Source organism: Populus euphratica, unplaced genomic scaffold (genome assembly GCF_000495115.2).
Source record: "Populus euphratica unplaced genomic scaffold, PopEup_1.0 scaffold36.1, whole genome shotgun sequence".
In the NCBI taxonomy this organism is placed as follows: domain Eukaryota; kingdom Viridiplantae; phylum Streptophyta; class Magnoliopsida; order Malpighiales; family Salicaceae; genus Populus; species Populus euphratica.
The window spans coordinates 292,971-313,331 of record NW_011499908.1 but is presented as its reverse complement, the minus strand read 5'-3'; the positions used below and the strand labels follow the sequence as shown (position 1 = coordinate 313,331).

The following is a 20,361-nucleotide window of genomic DNA, read 5'->3' as shown; positions in this document are numbered from 1 at the left end:
CCACATAATCAACCTAGAAAATGTATAAACATCCTATCCGGCTGCAATAGAAGTTATTTTCGGTAATTTTATCACTGCGCATACAATAGTTTCTTAGTTTGACACTTCCGAAGGATTGATTTAGGTAGAAATAAGAGGAAAAAATCATCAAAGAACAATCGCTTAGATATGGATTCATTTTAACAAGGGTACCGACCACCCTTTAAAATAATATACTACTATATCTTTCCGACCAATGAGTTTGCCCCCACAATCCCATTTTCAGCCAGCCATACAAAGGTGCTCTAAAGTGCACCAGCGCCACTCAGGAAATTAATCGAATAAAATACGGTAACTCCGATCATTCTCCACCTTTTTTTTAAAAAAAAAAAAAACTTATTGATGCTCGGAGAAAACGTGGAAACATAATGGTCAAAGAGGGCCCAGACCGTGCCCAAATGTCAACGGTTAATAATAGAATAATATACGTTTTTATAAACTACTCACCGTGCCCAAATGTCAACGGTTAATAATATAATAATATACGTTTTTATAAACTAATCCATGCAGATGAAAATAACATTCGGTGTGAAAAAGGAAAAAAGAAATAAGAAGATGCAGATGAGTTGCTTTGACTATTCAGAATATACACGAACGGATATACACGGCAAAGTACCAGTCATCAAGATATGCAAAGAAGAAAACTGGTACTGATGCCGAAAACTTTAATGGATCGTTAAGGATATGAAGCAATGGCTACCTCATTATCAACGGTGGGCTTTCTGGGAAGCCAGACGAATAATGTATCAAACCACCACTAGGTGGCAACAGATGATCATATGTTCCACCATTTGCGTTTCTCCATTTGCTTGGCAAGTTCATTAGCCATTGATGCAAAGTTTTCAGCGCCACTCTGCAACTCCGCTGTACGCTCACTGAGCCTCTGTTATGAATAATATAAACGTGAAGAAAATAAAAGACTAGGTCAAAGCAAATCACTACAAGAATTTATTCAAGGTGTATATTTACAATTAGAATGAGTGTTGATGATGGTGATTTAACAAGTCTCCTTGGGCTTCTATCGCAGGGTTCATGCCTGCTTTTAGGTTTCAGAACGCATGTTTCTAATTGTTTTGTTAAAGCCATTTCAGATGTAATTCTTTAACTGTCGTCAACGCAAGAAATTAAACTTCGACATCAAGACCAAATATACCTTGAGTACAGTTACTTAACCAGAAATTTTAACTGTAATATCCACTCCTCAGAGTTGCACAATTTGATGTGGGAAAAAAGGTTCCGTGTATTTAAGTTGGCTATGGTACCTCAAATCAATTTATTAACAATTCTCTTAACATTAAATGAGAGAATATCCAAAAATAAGCAAATGCTAACCTCAATCATATGATTTTTTCAAGCATTTAGTTCAACTATGAGATGCCATTAGATTGGGCTACGATCGCAGCCATTATCAGATGGTTCCCAAAAGGTGGGGCACTAGTTAACTGTATTGCAGGTATCATTTTATTAGGTTCGGTGCAACATGGGCTAGAACAATTCATGGATGGCTCTTAAAGGGAAGGTCAAATTGTCAAGTCAAGTGGGGCCTAAATTGTTTATCCAAGTTTGGCATGTAATGACTTGCTTTCAGATAACTTTATATCGAGGGCATAATTTCAAAATCTAGAGCCTTCTAGGCAACAAAAATTTCTTCCGGAAGACTTTTCATCCAACGAGTTCATAAAAGGGAACCAAAATTAAATCCATCACTACCTCAAGCTTCTCCTGGCGTTGTATGAGCTTATCCTTTGCACGTGCAGCTACAGCAGAGACATCCTGGAAACACAAACCACCATGTCAGAAAATATATTATCCACAAAACACCAGCATTTTAACCTTTCATGTTGAATTACCTCCTTCCTATATTTAGCCTTAATTTCATCGGCTGTTCTGAGCTTCGGCTGTGAATCAGTACTTGCACCTTCAAATAATCTTTCCCTTTCTGTTCCCCTATCTGCAGAGCAACAAAAGGAGTGGTTAGCATGAATTAGCAAGTCTACCAAAGTAGAAGATTTGGGGTACCTTTAGTATCATTCTTGCTCATCATTTCAGATGAAGATAAGACAAAAAGAGGTTCATCAATATCAATGTCATCTGCAGCAAACAGAAGCACAGTCAAGAAAAGGACCAGACAAGGAAATAGAGGAAGATTCTTGGAGCAGAGGGATACAGAACCTATACGAAGCTCCACAACTTTTTGGTCATCCACGAGGTCGATGGAAGGCTTTAAGAAAGGAGGGCTGGAAAATATGCTCTCTAAATGTGCAAAATTATTCTTACATACTTCAAAAAGATCTACATCGTGCTCTGCCATGCTCCCTTGGAACCCCTTAATCAAACCACCTAAAATTCCAGAGGAAGCACCCTGTGACCACAGAAACTATTTACACAACACCATAAAGTTTTGGGCGAAAAACAGAAAGCCTGAAATAGAAATTCAACCTGTGTTAACTTCTGATTGGGAGATAAACTGATAGTGGCATCAGCAGTAGCTGTAAGTAGTTTATCATGAAGGCTAGGCAACGACTCTGGAATCCTAGAATTACCAATTTTTTGTAAAATTGTAAACTGTCTTTCCCATCAAAGTTCCTGGTCATAGGTAAATAGATAACACACCCACAAATAAGAGTGTGGAGAAGAGAGAGAGACCTGAAGTCATTTTCACAGGCCAAAAGAGATATAGCAGCAAATTCACACCCATTTACCTATAAAACAAAAATTTATCAATCCAAGTTAGATATCTACATGCCAAAACTTTAGTTGGTTTATGGGGCTTAAATATATATCAACATTTAACAGAAAGCGAGCTAAAGTTTATGTTCCCTGGCTAACCATGCATCATTAACAAGTTCCAAATAAATGAATTTAAAGCATTACAATAATCATGGCAAGGAAGTCAAAAGTAAGAACAGATGCAAGTCATATAGAATCAATAAGTAAAAAAAGCAAACGAGTTTCTTGTACTGCCCCAAAATCTGGAAACATGAAATAGAGCCAGTATATAACACTTCCATCAACTCAAATATTTTCATATCATTCCCATCTTCTTAGTTATCAGGAGCTGTTCCAATCAGTTTGAATGTAATGCATCATTTATCACTTGATTGCTCAAGCCCGCATTTCCTTACTCTTTATACCAGGAGCCTGCAACCTATACAAGCACTAGCAATGATCTAGTCAATCACAACGCTCCGTTGACTAAATCTCAACTTATCTCCAGTCCTTACACTATAAGCATTATGGTCAATTCTGTCTTTATTATAGGCTGGAAGAATCTGTAATTTGTGGGGTTTATGATTTTTCATTTTAAAAAACGAGATATTTTGCTTCATTTCAACTGTCACTCATCTCTTGTTGGGCCAGTATGAAACACACGATCATGTCCAAGCTGGATGAAGACCTATTAAATAAAATGGCCAATATATTAATATAACCAAAACATGAAATATGTCCAAGGCTAATCATTTAGTGCCTGCTTCCAAACCTGTCTTCCCTGCCTATTCAATCTGGTTGTAGCTTTTTTCACCAGTCATTTCAAGATCTATGTCGGTGCACTTAACTCATATACATCTCATTTTAAAAAACCTAACATTCTTGTAAATTATATTTTAAGCAATTTTACAGTGGATTTTCTGTGATGCCAAAATTTATAGATCTCTCTCTCTCTAGACCAACTGTTGCAAACACCACACCAAATCAGATAGGAAAAAGTGCAGCATATCAGCAAGTTTCATGCAACTAGTCAATGAAATTTGCCTGTAAGATTTACCAAATCTAAGGTCCCATTTGGTATGACTTCTGCAAATTAATTTAGGTTATTTTTTCACTTTTCACACAGAAGAAAAATTATAAATATGTTTGGTTAGAAATAATTTTTACCTTAATTAAAAAAAAAATGTTACATAATTGATTCAAAAATTTTATTTAGTTGAAAAATAAGAATTTTGAACTTTTAACTTACTGATTCCATCTCATACCTCCTCCCTTCAAAAAAAATTGGCTTCAAGTCATTTTTCACCCATCATAATTCCAAATCAAATTATTTGTCACGAGTTATTTATGAAGGATAACTTTTGAATTATGACTTTAAGTTAATTGCAAGATTTTCTTTCTTCAATTTTCAGAAGATGGTAAAAAAAAACCAAGCGATTCAGAAGATTGTAAATCAGAATCCATGTGCTGGAAATATAACATGATGAAAATGAATTCTGGTTCCAATAAAAATAAATAAAAAAATCTAACCAGAATAATGTGCGCATTTTCAGATGAACATATTGTCTTCTCCATATTAGTCTTGAAGTTCCACCTTAGGATTGACATTAAAGAGCTTTCTCCAACCACTTCAAGATCTGGTAATGATCTGCAAACACAAATTAGCTTCTATATGAAAACTGGTTGCTTGAGATAAATGATTTACTAAGATTCATTTATGATCATTTTCCACTTAGAGTTACAGTTACCTGAGAAAGCAAATGAAAATTTGCAACATCAATTAAACAAGAGAAGAAATAATGAGTGCTTTACCTTATTTCAATGTCTCCAGTCTGATAGAGTAAAATGACCCCACAGTCTTTATCATCCTTCTTGAACTGTGTACTCCAACAGCATGGTTTCATGAGATTTACCTTTCGGATAGGATTAATGTCCACCTAAAATAAGAGAGTTTTACTAAATGGAAAGTGGAGGTACAGATGGTGAAACCAAAGACTGATGCAAAAAAGGGCACCTCATTCAAAGAGTACAAATCCAATGCATCCTCACAACAAAACAAAAGAAGAAAATTTTTGACTCTCTGCTTAAAATGGGAAGCTTTGGCAGAGGCCTCGTGGTCAACTTTAAGTGGAGCACTTTCACTGCAAGCAACATCTGGGACAGGTTTGCTTTTGGGCTCGCTTTTCTGAGATGAATTAGATACATGTTTTCCACTAGACATTTCAGAGATCATGTCATCACCTTCTGCATGGAGAAAGTTTTCAGAAATCCATACAATTCGAAGACAGCAATTAAGTGTATCCTCTGCTCAGTTGTCAAAAACACTTACCTATGATATACAGTGATGGTGAAGTCAGTTCCTTTTCAGATTTTATTGATTGGGAGCAGAGAATACCACCAGTGTTGCCATCTATGACAACAGTATGGGCATCTTTGGTCATAACAAACACTTCCAACCGTACATGATCTTCCATAGTTTTGGATTCAGTGTCCTCTCGATTATTTATTAAGTCACTAGACTCTGAAAACAATTTCACAGTCAGGGAAGTGACAGGTGAATTGGAGCCAGATAGACTGTCAGTAAGAAACAACACTGATGATGTACTAGTGTCGAGCAGGGCTACCTGAAACATCAAATTGAAACTTCAGCTCTTGAAACTAATTTGGTTGATAATTCAGCATTACCAATTAACAAAGAGAAAAAAAACTAAGCAAATTATTCCAACCTGAGCACAATGAAATCCCACAGCAAGTCTGGTTCCAAAATTTGCAAATTGCAGAGCATATATAGGAGAACTTAGGAAGGAAAATACAGCTGTACATTGAGGTCCATCCCCTTGGTCCAGAGTGTAGACTGCAAGATATTAAATGTTAAAACTATAGACTAAAAAAGAAAAGGAACTTCAATCATAGTAGGCTGATACATAATGAAAGTAAGTAACTTTCCTATCATTGCAAAAAAACAAAAACAAAAACAAAAAATAATAGGCTCTCCAATTTCTCCTGCATCAGTTGAACAATTATCACTTTTACTCATTCAACTACCCATTCAGACCAAAACCACCATCTGATAAAAAGAAATAAAAGCTCAAACCACACCAATTTTTTTAATGACTGACTGCATAGCACATGTTTGTTGTAAGACCAGTTACCAAGTTAAAAAGTAATGAACAATAAAAAGAATCTTTATAAAATAAAAACTCTCAGTTTTAATCTTTAGAAAGAAAAAAATCATAATTATCCATGAATTCTTCAAATAATAAAACTGAACTTAAAATAGAAATATGTAGCAGGGGTGCCTCAATTTCTAATCAACCAAGCTGCGCTGACTGCTGATGGTTCTGATGAACATTTAGATTAGTGAGCAAGAAGAATCAGTCTATCTTCCAATTATGAAACAGAACTTCAATCATCACGGAGAAATGTAAGACATTCTTAATAAGCTGTCCTATAAGTATTGTAAACTACATTATGGTGAAATTAGTTGGCTAAAAGTCAATACCTCAAGTCCATTCCTAGGCAACTAGGAGAGTGTAGAATGCCTCTTTCATGTTATTGAAAGATAGCACTGTTTTTCCAATACAAGTTCTGTTACAAAAGATTGTCGCAGACAAAATGGAAACATGTTGACATGACTATCAAGTGGAAGAGGACTATCAGGGAAATAATACTTGCTTACACTGTGAAGAGCTTATTTCAGAATGGAAATCTGAAACTTAAAGGTCAAACTACAAGTTTTAGAGTGACAAAATGGAACCACAGGCAATCTGCTATACAAAACAAATGCCAGCGACATGTATCTTATATAACTTTTCAGATCGATCTAGAGTCATAAAACTAGCCTATCAATTATTATCTGATTGTTAGTAGTTCCTCAACCAAATTCTCAAACCCAAACATCTGAGAACTTTCTGCAATTTTTCTAAACTAAATTTGGAAACAAATAAATAGAGACATCTTTATACATATAAAAAGTATACATAGGGCGATACCTTCTTTTTCAGTTCCCGTCACGAACTTCAAAGTCATCTCATCAGCACTCCGTACAAGCTTATATAGACGAACCTACATACTCTCCAAGAGAGATAGAATTAGTAAAGCAGTAGACCTCAGTAGTCATAATGAAGCACTAAAAACTGATCAACTCTTACCATACCACGCTCATTGCCAATAGCTAAACTTAAGGTATCTGAGCAAAACTCCAAAGCAGATACTGATGCATTAGCATCAGCATCAGCGACATTGATACCTTTGACCTGAGCATCATTCAAATTTGGGGCTATTGATCATTAATTTTAATTCAACAAGGGATGCCATGTTTATGGAATTTGAAAATGAAACTTACAAATTTGTGAAAGTACTAACCTCAGGTCCTAAAACATAAATGAGCGCAAATGTTGGATATGTGGCATCCCATATTTTTACAGTTCCATCTTTGTAACCTGCTATATATAATCTCTCAACCTGATACTTTTCTGCATCATGAAGTTGGCTGGGAACTCCTCCAGTCAAAGGCCAATTTGTACTTCTGGGACAATGTGTTGCTTGAAGTTTTCTAGAAGAAATCTCCTAATAAGAAGAAAAAAAATGAGAAAGAAAACATTTTATTTTATTTTATTTTATTTTTGGAGGCTGAAAAACAAGTTGGTCAAAGTTTTGCAGTTGAAACAACTCATTTGTCTCCTTGGTTGTTGGAAGATTTATAGGAAAATGATTCTAGTGAAAACGATGTTGAAAAAAGAGCACAACTGGCATGTTTGGTTTCTAGAAAAGTTAGCATAAAGCAACTTTATCTTTTTCCCTATTAAAAGCAAGGTGAGACTTGAAGGAAACTAGAAACAAATTTTTTTCTTTTTTTTTTTGATAGGCAATGATGTTCTGGCAAGAATTTGAGCCAAGAGAACCTATAGTCCATGGTAGTTCAATGGGATTCCAATGAAACATTTCTTGTGGAAAAGTATTTTTTGGTTGGAACCACTTATATTCTCAATAGCCAAGCACACAAGTGAAGGAAAACCATAGAAGATTTTGAATTCCTTTTCCTGTCAAGCAAATGGAATCTATCCATAGCCTCTGGGCTGTGATTAAAAAGAAGGAATGAAAGAAAAACCTACAAAATACCTCAGAAAGAGCCTTGGAGAACTTCCCATCTCTAAAGACCAGACCAAGTTTTGCCAGAGTTAATTGTGGTTCAATAGTAGGTATGACCATAGGGTACTGCATAGAAGAAACATAATTCCTTTTCTCCACCAGGGATATTGAGGAAGACAAGCCAGCATCATTATAAAGATTCAGCTGTCCAGGATTCGTTAATATCATAGTGCTAGAAGTTCCCATAACACCACTACTTGGTAAAAGAACCATATCAGCAAAAGAACCATTAAGAGTAAGATCAACACGCCTGGTGCATTTTAAACTTTCTATCCCAGAAGACCAATCAAGGCTCAAAATCTGTATAACATAGAGATGTGTTAATACAAAGTGGGCCCCATCTAGACTTAAATATTGAAAAGAAAGACTGGCAGATCAGTTTTTCATCTGATTATGGATTTTAAGTCACTAAATTCTCGCAAACTCTAATATGGTATAATAATACATAAAAATCTAACACCCTAGTGAAAAAGGAGACTAGCAGTGCTAAGCCAATTTTAGCTTCTTTTTTAAAAGAGATACTTTCAGTCAAAAAATACCCTTCCTCATCTCTGATGTCTTTAGGTATTAATGATATACTATGCAATTATTTTTTTTCCTTTCTATGGAGAAAATAAAAAAGCTCTTATCTCACTTCATTCATGAAATGTTTCTTAAATCCCCAGTTGGGTGAGATAGGGTACCATGATAGGTTTTCATCCATTGGTATGAGAAAACAAATATGAAAGAAAAAAACTAAACTGTAAGAAATTAATCCTAGTTAGAAAGCACACCGTTAGAGCTTCTTCAGATCCAATTGCATCACCACCATAAACAAATAGACAGCCATGACAGTCATTATGCGATCTGTGTGCAGACCAATGCAAGACAATGACAGGGAGTCTCCTGTCGCCTGTGGATAACAGCAGCTTAACAACATCATTTGATGATTTTTCAGCATGCATATCTTTAGCAGAAGTAGTACTTGATAGGTTCCACAACAATATATCTCCATCAACATAACCAACAGCAAGAACTGACCCATCAGTAGATGCCCAACAGAGGGCAGCTATCTCTTTCTCCAATGGCTGATAGTCTGATATATCATCAGAAAGCTCAGGTCTGGTGTCTTTGTGAGAATCAGTTGTTATTTTACATTTCAATTCAAGATCTTTATTCCCTTTAACTAGAACAACTTTATCTTCAGAGACAGACCAGATAATAATCAATCCATCCTCATATGCAATCAACACTCTGGAAAAAGACAGATTATTTGAAATGCGTGAGAACAGCATAAAAGAATTAGGTGCATTATAATACACCTATTCCCTTATTTTATATGGATCTAAAACTCGTATGGTTAGATACATGCACACAACTTCAAGAGAAGAAGGATTAATTTAATCTAACGAAGCATACCCATCTCTTTCCATATTTGCAAGTGTCTGATTCTACATTTTAGGAAACATTTTTGGGTGCTAGTGTTGATAAAAGCACAAGCATAATTACTAAGTTACCAACCCTTACAGATGGTCCAGAGGCCGGTATCCAGTCCACATGCCTCTAGAAGCAGAGAATTACAATTTATGAATAGAAATAAGTCAGCCGCTGGTGCATAGTAGATAAATCATAACCACCAACTCAACATATTGAGATGCATGAGAAGAAAACCAATATTTTTTTAAGAATGAAAAGAAAAGAAAAAACATGAGAGAGGAAACTTAAGCAAATCTTGTCTTACTTGTTTCCTTGAGAAGAAGGTTGGGGTAGAACTCCTACAACAGAGCGATTTTTAGGCGATGACATCCCAGATGCATCTGCAAAATGAAGCAAACGTTTGGCACCACATGGTAGCACAGAAATAAATAGGTCAAAAGCACATAAAGTAAAGAGAGATGGAGATATAAGGGATGGGGGGGATGGGGGGTTGGGGGGGAGGTCAAGGCAAAAAACAAATTAACACGACACCAGTCACTTTGCAACTGTGCTAAACCATAATCATCTACCCAAAAAGAAACTAAAACAAAAGGTGATCCTTCAACAAGGGATGCGGTAGCAGTAAATAAAAAAAACTAATGCAAAAGAGGTTTGAAGAGAAAATGTTCACTTAAACCTTATCAAACCGAACTTAAAATGAAATCATTACCAGCAGCTACATCTGCAGGAACATGGTATGGCATTGGTACAAGTTTAACTTCTTCAGCATCATACTTTAACACATACACCATCCCGTACTCATCTCCAACATACATGTAACTTGAGCAAGAAATAACAGAGAATGCAGTTATGTTGGACTCCAATTGTAAAGAGGAAGCAATCTGTCTTTGCTCTAAATCCCAAACCTGCCAATATTGATAACCTATTAATACACAAGCTATATGATTCCTAGTACGAGATCAGATTTCAACATAAGCTTGCATAGCTACAGTAATCATACCTGGATCTCATTTTCATTTGACACGCTTACTAGGAAACCTTGATTTTGTAGAAACTGTCAAGAGATGCAAAAAATGATCGGACATTCTCTGACATTCGATAAATAAAATAAAAGGGATGGCAAATAGCTTTGTTGAAGCATATAAAAATCACCAGTTTCCAAAGATCAAAATATTCAAAAAGCTTACAGCAGGCAACACATTGTACAAATTTATTAATCATGCCCCTTCTATCATATTTGAATAACCAAATTACAAAATATGTAGAAACAAGTAATCAGCATGTACGAGAAAGAAATGGGGGGAGATTTTGATGAAGAAAAGGGAAAAAAGTGTCTACACACGTATATTCTAGTGGAATTCTGTTAAGCTTTAAACAATCAAGTGTGCATATGAACTGATATCATAAATTACCAAAGAAAAGAATTAGGAATGCATCAATCAAAATGAAACGACAGGGGGAGAAGAAGCGACAAAAAGGTGCAATTTACTCTCCACATTTGAACTTACAAACCTCCAAGTATTTAAAGGGTAATTGCTTTGGAGAGACAAGAAGCCCTTCAATGTTATTACCACCAATCACTTTTATTCTGCCATCCCTGCACCAATTAAAGAAACGGGGGGGGGGGGGGGGGGGGGGAGTCAGTAAGAAACCTCGTGTTGATTCCTTCTAATGCCTGAATTTTAACTTTTCCAGCTTCTCTGCCAATCACTCGATATTCAAAATACGGTAAATGCAAGACATTTCATACAGTAAATCAAAACTGTCAGTTCGCAAAACAGCATCAAACATACTTACTTAATAGAAACTGGAACAATTAAAGTAATCGCGCAATTACCGATTGTTACGACTTCGAGAAAAAAAAAAAAAAAAACGTAGACTCACAGTGTTCCAATTGCTAAAAGGCTTTGAATGTGATCAAAAGCTAAAATAGAAGCAGTAGAAGGGATCCCATAGTGAAGAGCAATCCGTGGATTTATATCTTTAGGTGTCAATACTCCCTTTGACACATTATCCTGCACCTGATTAAATTAGCATGCATAAACCGAGTCGTTAATTCCAATAATTAGCACTTATCCAATAAACTAAGTAGCTTAAAAATTGAATTTGCGCGCGAATTTCTATGATTGCATGGATGACACTTCCTTTGATTGACGAAGTTAATATATGCATCGAAGGATTAAGTTGCTAAATCAGAGCAAAATTTTGTTTAGCAACCTGGTTTATTGTAAAAGTAAAAAAGAAATCAGTACCTCCGCGGGTGGTGGTGGTGGTTGTGGTTGTGGTTGCGGTGGTTGTTGTTGCTGAGGCGGAGGTGATTGTTGTTGTGCGGTGTTTCTTTGAAAGAATTTGGAAAACATGGTGGATCGACGAGGGAGCTGATCTCTCTTCGTTTCGAATTCAAATTATCATGTACTAATATGACGATCAGAAGATTTTCATCGGTTTTTTTTTTCCTACTACGATGAACGGTCACACGGAGCCGATGACTGGTTGGTCTGTTTGCTTCTTTCTTAGGCGAACTTTTGCCTCGTAGGAGAACGGAGGACGACAGCTATTTCTCCGTGATTAATTTTGTGCTACATGGCATACATTATCTCGGAATTTTGCAAAAACAAAGTGGACATCACAGGATAATCTTACTACGTGAATGGTAAAACTGATGAAAGTAGGTTTTTCTTATTTATTAAGATTGATGGGAGTAATTGATCGAAGACGAAATGTAAATTGGAATGGAATTCATCTGGAAAAAAAAAGTGTAGAATGAAATTAATGTGGAACGAAGGATTTAGTGTGTGCAATTAAAATTGGTTGGTTTGACTGATGGTTGTAGAGACATTTATTTTCTAAAATATTATTTTACTTTAAAATATATAAAAATAATATTTTTTATATTTTAAAATTTATTTTTATATTAACATATCAAAATAATCTAAAAATATATAAAAATTTAATTTAAAATAAAAAAATATTTGTTTTAAAAAACATTTTTATTATTTTTACGTTTTAACGCCATTTTCATGTGATAAAAACATGTTTATCTAGAGATTATCCAAGTCAGTTAACGACACGTGGCATAGCTATAAGAGGATGTCACTGGAAAGAAAAAAGAATAATGCTATCTCGAGTCTTGGCGACTAGTCCCCGTTATTAGTATATCCTCGAAACTCCCAGAACCATACAAGAAACAGGAAGGATGGAGAGAGTAACATAGCATTGAGCATTACACCCATAGATACATGCATGCATTTGAAACGTTTCCATGTTTTGTTTGGGTTTGTAATGTTTGTTTTTGTATTTAAAAAAAATAAATTTTTTATTTTTTAAAATTAATATTTTTTTGATATTTTCAAATGCATTGTTAAAAATAATTTTTAAAAAAATATTATTTTAATATATTTTTAAATAAAAAATACTTTAAAAAACAAGTATAATTATACTTTCAATGAACCCTGACATGATATCATTTTTTTGGTTATCATTATAACGTTTTAAAATAATAGTAGAAAAACCCTTTCACATAAATAGGCGTTCCGTCCATAGGAAAACAAGGGAGAAGGCTGCATCCTCTGGTCTCACATTAGCTTAGGTGGAGATAAATATGTGATTTGTACAATCTCTAGATACTTTCTTTTATGTAACTCGCATGTGATATTTTATCATCGCCGGGTCAGATATCTAGGGAGAGCATTGGGCCTTCTACCCTCTTGAAAAGATAGGCCTGGTAGTTAGGCTAGATTTGGGCCATTACTACAGCCTGTTTACGGAGCCCAACTCATAATCTCTCACTTATGAGACCAAGGTGAAGTCATTTTTTTTAAAGGTGTTTGATGTTTACATGCTGTGGTGGTTAAACTATTATTTATGTAAATTTTTTATTTTTTAAAAAAATTAATTTTTAATTTTAATTATTTTAAAATATTGATGTTAAAAATAAATTTTAATTATAAAAAAATATTATTTTAATACTTTTCTAAATAAAAATAATTTTAAAAATAACTTTTATCAACTTCTTAAATAATCTATTTATATCGTAGATTTGCACAAGCTTGTGCTGAATATTTAGGCTTTTATCATCAATTTCAAATTTTGACCATCAAGTTTACACAAATCTTTTTCCTAGAAATTATACTCGTACTAAAATAAAATATTGTTTTCACGCAGAAATAGCAAAATTATAGATTTTGCTAAACTTTTTACTATAGTGGTTAAAAAATTATATTTTTTTCAGAAAAAAAATTTTATATTTTTTTTCTCCTTATATTTGATATTTTTATCATTTTATACTTAGCATGTTTATCACAATTTTTCATTACCTTTATTTTTTAATATTTTTTTGGTTTTTCTCCTTTTTCCTTATACTTTTTTTTTGGAAAAATACTATTTTTTATTTTTTACACTTTGAATAGCTATCACTCTACACTTCTTCTATTTATATCTTTCTTTCTAATCTTATCTTCATTCTTCTGTATTTTTTTTAAAATTATATTTTTTTAAAAAATTATTATACAAAGAATAAGGAAATAATATTTTATTGTAGTAATTATAATATTATTTTATTTTTTTACTACGCAAAAAACTAGCTTAAGATCTTTTATATCTTTATCAACATATGTGAATTTTTGCTATATATTTATTATATATAAATATCGGATCTTTTATATCTTTATCAACATATGTGAGTTTTTACTATATATTTATTATATATAAATATCGAATTTTTGATTTATAATTATATTTTTTATTTAATATAAAAAAACATGATAATAATATCTATATATTAATTCTCATACATTAAAAAAAAATCACCCTGCAACAAGACAAGTTGAATAGTTAAAAATCATTTTAGATTTCTTTAATAAAGTTAAGTATAATATCTATATATTAATTCTCATACATTTAAAAAAAAAAATCACCCTGTAACAAGACAAGTTGAATAGTTAAAAATTATTTTAGATTTCTTTAATAAAGTAAAGCGAAATTTTTAAACTATAAGCTTTTAGAAAATTGAGAGAATTAAAGGGAGTAAGAGTAATAATTTTGTAGTGTGGATTTTAATTGTTGATCGGCACAAACATATGGAAGAAAAACTATATAAATTATAATAATTTTTAATTTATTCTTTGATGTTTTTTTTTCAGGTTAATATGAATATTTAGACTAATTTATGTATATTTTAACTAATTTTATAGATATTAAAATTAATAATTATATAAATATCTAATAAATTAAAATTTATACTAATAATTTTTAAAAAATAAATTTAAAAGATGATCACTACTCTTGCACTAGCCTCATTGTTATTTGATTGCCTTCACAGTTGACATTTCTTTGTGATTCATACATACGTCACCTTATTTTATTGATCACTACCGAAACACTTGGAGGCCAATCCGATATGTTCTGGCAAACCCCATATAAAAATCAACAATCCTCTGTTATCATCAGCTCTTAATTATGGACGCTATAGTCCATGCAGCTCGTTTGAAGTGTGTGCGTGCGTGGCTAAGAAACTGACACAGTAATTCCTTTGTTGAAGCTCTGTGCCAAACCTTGATCGCCATTGCCTTACCCTGGAAAGAAAGGGATTTGCCACCCAAAAGAAGCAAAGTGAGCAAGTACACGATCTTATGATGTTGTTGTACTTACTACTACTAGCTAGTTTCCTTGGCATTTACTTTTCTCAAACATAAAGTTACTAATAATTCAAATTTGGTTTGCCTCAGGATTAAAATCATCATTAGTGGAGCCTTAATAATTCATCAACTGACTCAGGGTGGTTGTTGGTGACAAAGAAAGATCACATGCTGCTCACCAAGGGGGTAAAGTGAAGGGTAGAAGCTCAGCGTTTATAAATATAGAAGATAATTAACTAGCACCAACTTTAAACGTTGACATTTGGAATCATGATTTGATGAAGTCTGACTAGATGACCACCGTTATGATTTTGAAATACAGAAGTTCGCAACAAAACTCTACTGAAAGTCCCACGATCTGCAAATGAACTAGAAATCTTCCCACGCTGTTGTATCTACAGACTCTAAACTGAGAAAATGAAGGTGTTTGGATCGAACAAACGTAGTTATGATCGTCTCTGGTGTGGGTCTTACTATTCTAACCTGGGGCGGTAGAAGAAGAGAAATCTAACTAGAACCGTGGATATAATTTATTTATTTTTATCATATGCTGTGGATAATTAATTGATTAGTCATCATCTTGATTATTATTATTGAAGTTGCGCATTTTAAGAACGTCGTCTTGTTCTAAATATACTGGTGTTCCAGAAAGAGAAAAGGAAACTAAACAAGACTAAACCGTTCTATCCTCAATTATTAATAATCTGTCCGTGTGTTCTGATCATCCATTACAATCATCTTTTTGGCCTGCTATTCTGGTCTTCAGGTGGTCCAAGGATATCTGTGCTTCCACATTGCTGTCTAAAAGCTCTTTCAGAGTAACCCCACATAATAGAAAACATTAGAGTTCAGTTTAATCCTTTTGCATGGTACCATAGGACCACCGTTGTGTCGCTAAATAATCAGGAAATAAGCTAAGATATTGCCCCAACATAGCTGCGGATTTTAAATCTCCATTTAACGTCATCTCATTTTTCATTTGTATCAGGAAAGAAGATTGAGAAATTAGTTTTTTTAAGAATTTCCATCTATGTAAATTATTAGCAGTAGCAACAATACAGAACCTAGTAATTCTTTATCAACATCATAAATTTCCCTATTAATTCTTGATCTACTGAGTTGGTCCTTCGATTCTATGCTCTCTAGAATTGTATTGGCCTCAAACAGCTTAATTTACGTTCAAGCATCCATGCCAAGATCTAGTAGACTATAACATCTGGTCAGTCATAATTAAAACCTATATGTGTTCCCATATTCGCCTATTATTTGGTAGACAAAGACCAACTAGGCAAACTTTGAATTCACTTCTCTCTTTGTTTCATTCTCTCTTATGTTTTTTGGAACAAGATGAGGAAAGTAGTTGGCAAAAGGGATAGAGAGAAAAAAAAAAAAAACTGAGAGAGACAACTCTCCATCCACCAAAAGCCTTCTTAACCAGTTACTTGAAGAAAAACTCGTCTCACCAAATCCAATATTAATCTAACAAAGAAACTAATACAATGTAAGTCTTTCTCTTTCTATTTGTCTCTATCTTATCTTATTTAGCTCCGTGCCTCTCTATATTTCCATGTCTCTCCCTTCTCTCATCTCACCATTCTTCTCATGCAGCCATCAAGAAGGAAGTCACCTCTCCTCTCCTCGGTAACCGTAACCATGAAGCTCAGGAAGAACAGCAATCTCTCGGTATTTGTTGTCGTATCCTCTGTATTTCTCTTCGGTGTCTTCATGTACAATGAGGACGTGAAATTCATTGCTGAGTTCCCTTTTTCATGGCCTAAATCTCAAGAAGAGCCATCAAAAGGAGCCACCCCAATTCAAGAAACCCTCGAGAAGGTCCAAGAATTCCCCGCTTCTGTTGGTTCAAGAACTTCATTGGAAGAACCTCAAGTTGATCAGGGCCCTGAAGAAGTTCAAGAATCTGACAACTTGAAGTCTAGTGAATCAAAAGAGGACGAGGAAAAGATTGAATTGCCAATCATTGAAGAGGATGATGAAGACGTTGAATTGCCACCAGAAGAGTGTGATCTTTTCACGGGACAATGGGTTTTTGACAATGAGACACGTCCTTTGTATAAAGAAGATGAATGTGAGTTCCTTACAGCACAAGTGACTTGCATGAGGAATGGAAGAAAGGATTCTTTGTACCAGAATTGGAAATGGCAACCTAGAGATTGTTCTTTGCCAAAGTAAGCACATATTTGACCATTTCTTGAATTTTTCTTTATGGGTTTTTATTGATTTTGGTTCATCTGTTTGATGGTAGTTTTTATTTCTACGTTTAATTAAGGTTCAAGCCAAGGCTACTGCTAAACAAGTTAAGGAATAAGAGGCTTATGTTTGTTGGGGATTCATTGAATAGGAATCAATGGGAATCAATGGTTTGTTTTGTTCAATCTCTAATCCCTCCTGGAAGGAAGAGTCTGAACAAGACTGGATCTTTAGCTGTGTTCAGAATCGAGGTACTCTACCCTGCTTCGTATGCTTTTCAGTGTGAATCAGATGAACTCGTCATGCCTGGTGTTTAAAGATGTCTATAATGCATTTAGATTTTATCTTCTAAGGTGCTTATAAAAGTGAAATGCTCCCGTTGGCGCCAGTAGAATTTTCAGTTCACTTTCATATCAAGAAAAGCAAATTTCTTTTCATTTGCACAGCTTTTAATACTCTCGTACCTGTATTTCTAGGTGAGCCGAAAATGATAGTGTCTCGGAGCTACCAAATTTAACAACAATTGATCCATGTATAATTGATCGTGTAACAGTACTCCATGTGCCATTTTTATCTGGTTTTCTATTTTCCCGTCGAACTCGTGATTCCTGTATTTATTAACTTGCTAGAGAAGCATTACGTTATTTTATTATATGAATATAAGTGGCTCGATCCTACAAGGAACAGGAAAAAAAATGAGCAGACCTTCCTCGAGATAGTACTATATTATAGTATGGAATCATTGTTCTGATGTTTTTTTGGTTTTCCCGTAGGACTACAATGCGACGGTGGAGTTCTATTGGGCCCCATTTCTGGTTGAGTCAAATTCAGACGATCCAAACAGGCACAGCATCTTGAATAGGATAATCATGCCTGAATCAATTGATAAACATGGTGTTAATTGGAAAAATGTCGACTACCTGGTTTTTAACACATACATTTGGTGGATGAACACTTTCAACATGAAAGTTCTGTAAGTTACTTAACGCACTAACTAGGTGTTTTAACTCAAAATCATGCATGGGGTTGATTTATTTGTTATTTGATGATGGGACAGACGTGGCTCGTTTGATGAAGGATCCACCGAGTATGATGAGATCGAACGGCCAGTAGCGTATCGGAGAGTTTTGACTACATGGTCTAAGTGGGTGGAGAAAAATGTGGATACCAATCGTACCACTGTCTTCTTCAGCAGCATGTCTCCCCTTCATATCAAGTAATGCTCATATCTGAAATTTTGTTTCAGATCTAATCACTATAAATTTTCCCTCTTTTTTCTTATTGGGTATTGCTGTTTTCGTTTCTTAATGATTATTTGTTCATAATTGCATTCCTGTTGTCTCTTTGTCTTGTGATTTTGAGGACAAAAAACATAGAAACACTCAGGTCTTCACCATGTGTGTGTGTGTATGTGGACTGTGGGAGGCCCAACCATTTCTTTATTTCAAGTGAAAAATTGCTCAACTAGGTTTTCTTCGTTAATCAATTTGGACCGTGTGAGGCCCAACCATTTCTTTATTTCAAGTGAAAAATTGCTTAATCATTTTGGACCATAGGAGGCCCAACCAAGCACTTTAATTTAGTTCAGTTGTTGTGTTTTGTTGTGCCAAATTATTTGATTAGGTGATTTCCGGTGGGCGGAACTTGAAATTGGGCCCTGTGATCACTAATCATGATTTGACAGATTGATAATTAATTAATTAATCTCTGCTTGGCAACGGACTGTGTATAATATATTTTCCAACAAAATACTATACGTGTGTGTCTCTGTGTGTGTGTGTGATGGTTGCTTTTCGATTTTTCCAATTGATCATTTTATTTTCTCGGACAATATGACACTGATGTGAGAGAATGACAACGGAACAGGAGCTTGGACTGGGAGAATCCGGATGGCATTAAATGTGCCAAGGAGACAGCCCCGATTCTGGATGTAAACATGAAATTCAATGTGGGCACGGACCGCAGGCTTTTTGCGGTTGCAGCCAATATTACTGGATCCATGAAAGTACCTGTCCATTTTATCAACATTACCAAGCTTTCAGAGTACAGAAAAGATGCACACACTTCCGTCTACACTATCCGTCAAGGCAAAATGTTAACACCGGAGCAGCAGGCGGACCCGGCAACGTATGCCGATTGTATTCATTGGTGTCTGCCGGGGTTGCCCGACACGTGGAATGAATTCCTTTACGCACGTATAATTTCTCGCACGTGACCCCTAGGGATAGGAATTAACACGTGCGAGGCCCCTTTTTTTTCACCCTCCTCGACATTGTTTTGTTTTTCCTCTGTAATTTCTCCTCGTCTCATCTTTTTAGCTTCTCAGAGCTTCAATTATAGGTCTGAGCGGTCGTCAACATTGTTTTGGCACCTTGTTCCGCTTTATTTGACGGGGGGGGGGGGCTAGGCATGAGAAAATCCAGGTGATCGGATTCTTCATTTGTAACATTATACTACTCCTTTTTACATTATAATGCCCGTCCGGTACTTGTACAAGTCATTGCGAGAGGCTCGGCCTAAGAGCTATATCGTGCCCTGCCCTCGGAGGAAAAGGAGGTTGGGTTCCAGGCGAGCATATGCCCAATCAAGTTTAAAAATGAACAACACATGATACACGTTTGAATTGTGCAATGCACGTGTGAAATAAATAAAGAACAAGTACAAATTTCTATGTTAAGTGCAAGTGCATTCATGGCAGTATTTTTACTTTTCCATTTCTATAGGTGGTTTGTGATTTCTCAACGGTTTCTCCCATTTCCATTTTTTTTTTTTTTCCAGCACTAAATGCAACCCCCTTATTCCTTTGAACAGATGGCTATGTTGCCCATGTACTTTGGAAGGGAATCTAGGAGCACCGAAAACGAATCACCATGTGGCAGCCTCGTACAAATTAATTAGTATAAAGTCTGTCCAAGCAATCACTTTCATATAGCTAAGTAGCGCGCTTCATGCTTGAGAGTATTTATTATTATTGATGCTTCGTAATTATGTTTCTAAAAAAAAAATTAAATTTCTTAATATTTTGATATTGTTATATTGATATTAAAAATTATTATTATAATATCAAACAATATTTTATTAGATGTTATTGTGATACTTTGACAGTAATATTAGTGAGTTGTGAAAAATATAAATCGAATAAAATAAATGATTAATGATGATACATGTAACAAGTTATTTTCCTGGCTGAGAGCGTGATAAA

At 34.7% G+C, this 20,361-nt stretch overlaps 2 protein-coding genes across 6 annotated transcripts; one reads left to right on the top strand and one right to left on the bottom strand.

The window, feature by feature from the left end:
* Nucleotides 1-505: 505 nt before the first annotated feature.
* On the bottom strand, nucleotides 506-12,069 carry LOC105133574 (syntaxin-binding protein 5-like). Of its 4 annotated transcripts, none has more exons than XM_011037620.1 (23): nucleotides 11,568-12,067; nucleotides 11,200-11,336; nucleotides 10,828-10,912; nucleotides 10,316-10,369; nucleotides 10,025-10,220; nucleotides 9,620-9,695; nucleotides 8,673-9,132; nucleotides 7,870-8,199; nucleotides 7,114-7,317; nucleotides 6,900-7,004; nucleotides 6,729-6,813; nucleotides 5,475-5,602; nucleotides 5,078-5,372; nucleotides 4,763-4,992; nucleotides 4,561-4,685; nucleotides 4,279-4,396; nucleotides 2,686-2,741; nucleotides 2,479-2,572; nucleotides 2,212-2,401; nucleotides 2,059-2,130; nucleotides 1,890-1,990; nucleotides 1,750-1,812; nucleotides 506-922 (listed from the first exon to the last, which is right to left on the bottom strand). In XM_011037620.1, the coding sequence occupies exons 1-23, from the start codon at nucleotides 11,673-11,675 to the stop codon at nucleotides 815-817; spliced, it is 3,420 nt and encodes a 1,139-aa protein (XP_011035922.1). In that variant the 5' UTR covers nucleotides 11,676-12,067; the 3' UTR covers nucleotides 506-814. The 4 variants fall into 4 exon arrangements, with proteins under 4 accessions (XP_011035922.1, XP_011035923.1, XP_011035924.1 ...); XM_011037621.1 differs by having other exon boundaries at nucleotides 4,763-4,989; XM_011037622.1 differs by having other exon boundaries at nucleotides 6,741-6,813.
* A 4,309-nt stretch (nucleotides 12,070-16,378) lies between these two features.
* On the top strand, nucleotides 16,379-19,833 carry LOC105133572 (protein ESKIMO 1-like). 2 transcript variants are annotated; one of them, XM_011037617.1, is made up of 6 exons: nucleotides 16,379-16,452; nucleotides 16,560-17,137; nucleotides 17,239-17,410; nucleotides 17,933-18,132; nucleotides 18,217-18,375; nucleotides 19,026-19,833. In XM_011037617.1, exons 2-6 carry the CDS (start codon nucleotides 16,605-16,607, stop codon nucleotides 19,372-19,374), a joined length of 1,413 nt encoding a protein of 470 aa, XP_011035919.1. In that variant the 5' UTR covers nucleotides 16,379-16,452; nucleotides 16,560-16,604; the 3' UTR covers nucleotides 19,375-19,833. The 2 variants fall into 2 exon arrangements, with proteins under 2 accessions (XP_011035919.1, XP_011035918.1); XM_011037616.1 differs by lacking the exon at nucleotides 16,379-16,452 and having other exon boundaries at nucleotides 16,504-17,137.
* The last annotated feature ends 528 nt before the right edge of the window (nucleotides 19,834-20,361 follow it).